Source organism: Micropterus dolomieu, linkage group LG18 (assembly GCF_021292245.1).
Source record: "Micropterus dolomieu isolate WLL.071019.BEF.003 ecotype Adirondacks linkage group LG18, ASM2129224v1, whole genome shotgun sequence".
In the NCBI taxonomy this organism is placed as follows: domain Eukaryota; kingdom Metazoa; phylum Chordata; class Actinopteri; order Centrarchiformes; family Centrarchidae; genus Micropterus; species Micropterus dolomieu.
Genome location: NC_060167.1, coordinates 436,715 through 438,225, shown reverse-complemented (window position 1 = coordinate 438,225; position 1,511 = coordinate 436,715). Strand labels below are relative to the sequence as shown.

The following is a 1,511-nucleotide window of genomic DNA, read 5'->3' as shown; positions in this document are numbered from 1 at the left end:
AACATGAAGACCTGGGTTTGATTCCCACTGCGACACGTCCACCAACATGTCCCTGAGCAAGACACTTAACCCGTGGTTGCTCCAGAGGCGTGCGACCTCTGACGTACGAAGCAGCTGTAAGCTAAATGAACAATAAGATTCTTTAAACTCTCGCAGCCAAACGTCACATGACGTCTCTGTAAGATTCTTTTCCTCTCGGTGTGGATCAGCAGGTCTGTCTTTACTTCAGGATTATATTTAGGTGCTGGATCTAATGTCAGGAACGGGCTGCTTGTTGAAGCTGCGGTGTGGCTGACTGAGCCGTTACCTGCCACTAGATGGCGCTGTAGCTCGGCCCAGCAGTCCTGTGAAGGGCTCGACTCCTCGCTGTCAGATCTAAACACTAAACATTGTCTTCATTATTACTGAATAACCTTGTGTTTGAATATCCCAGAACAAATGGTTCTTCACAGGGACGCAAGGAAAAGCTCTTTCTGCAACAACTATTATTATTTGTATTGACATTTGTAGTTTTGCCACAACCATTAAAATGATTTAATATTAATATAAACACTAATATTTTCCTCAGCCCAGTCGAGGCGTTTGGTTTCTAACTTCCACTGGCAGACGAGTTTTCCCTGAAGCCCAGAGAAGGCACGTTTAGAGCCTGCAGTACAGGGTACAAGGTCTTGAACCTGACGCCATCAGGCTGAAGGAGGAGTTCTGCCCCCCCCACACAGCAGGCGGGTCTCACGAGGCCGGAGTTGCTGCTGCTGCTTCGGTGGTAACAGAAGCAAAAACTCTGCTGTGGGAGGAGTTTCGAGAGGCAGCGGAGGAGGTCGCCTCAAACAGGTTCTGGCAAACTGTCAGGCGACTCCGGAGGGAAGCAGGGATTAACTCAAGCTGAGACCGCTGTCAGACGGTGAAGGATCCCCGAGGAACCGCGGAACCACCACGTCCAAACGGCTCAATCAGCGTTGAGGCGTCCGGGACTGATCTGGGGTCGCGTCTGGGGGCAAGTCTGAAGTGTTTGGTACGAGATCCAGCAGTCAGGATCAGAGCCAGCACTGTTTCAGCAGGAGTTCCTGGAGGATTTACCGGCTGACCGTAGTTCCAACCCTCACCTGTGGTCTTTGGCTGGTGACTAAACTGATGAAAGGACAGGACTCCTTGGCAGGCGTCTGAGCTCCTCATCCTTACAGACAGGATGAGCGTGGTTGTGGAAAAGCCCCCGCCGTACGTTTGATGTAGCTGTGTGAAACTAAAAACACAACTTCCTGGAGCCATACCCTAAACCCAACAGGAAGTCAGCCATTTTGAGTATGACATTTGTCTCTTTTTACAGCCTCCGTACTTTAACGAACTCCTCCGACAGCTTTAACCTGAGCGACTTCAAACGTGGGCAGCGCGACCTTAAGGGCCCTGCGTTGTGAAATTGCAAAGCTTTTTTTGATTGATCAAACGGCGTCCATGGCGCGGCGCTGGATTGACCGCCATGAAAAAGGAAGTGGCATGTAAATGGACTAGACATG

The 1,511-nt window shown here is 50.4% G+C and overlaps 1 protein-coding gene across 1 annotated transcript in view; it reads right to left on the bottom strand.

Moving 5' to 3' along the window:
* Positions 1-1,173, bottom strand: part of LOC123956888 (probable E3 ubiquitin-protein ligase makorin-2) — a 2,417-nt gene extending 1,244 nt beyond the window's left edge. The window contains exon 1 of the mRNA XM_046029395.1: positions 933-1,173. Within this exon, the coding sequence (XP_045885351.1) occupies positions 933-1,173 (241 nt within the window). The remainder of the gene's footprint in view (positions 1-932) is intronic.
* Between the last annotated feature and the right edge of the window lie 338 nt (positions 1,174-1,511).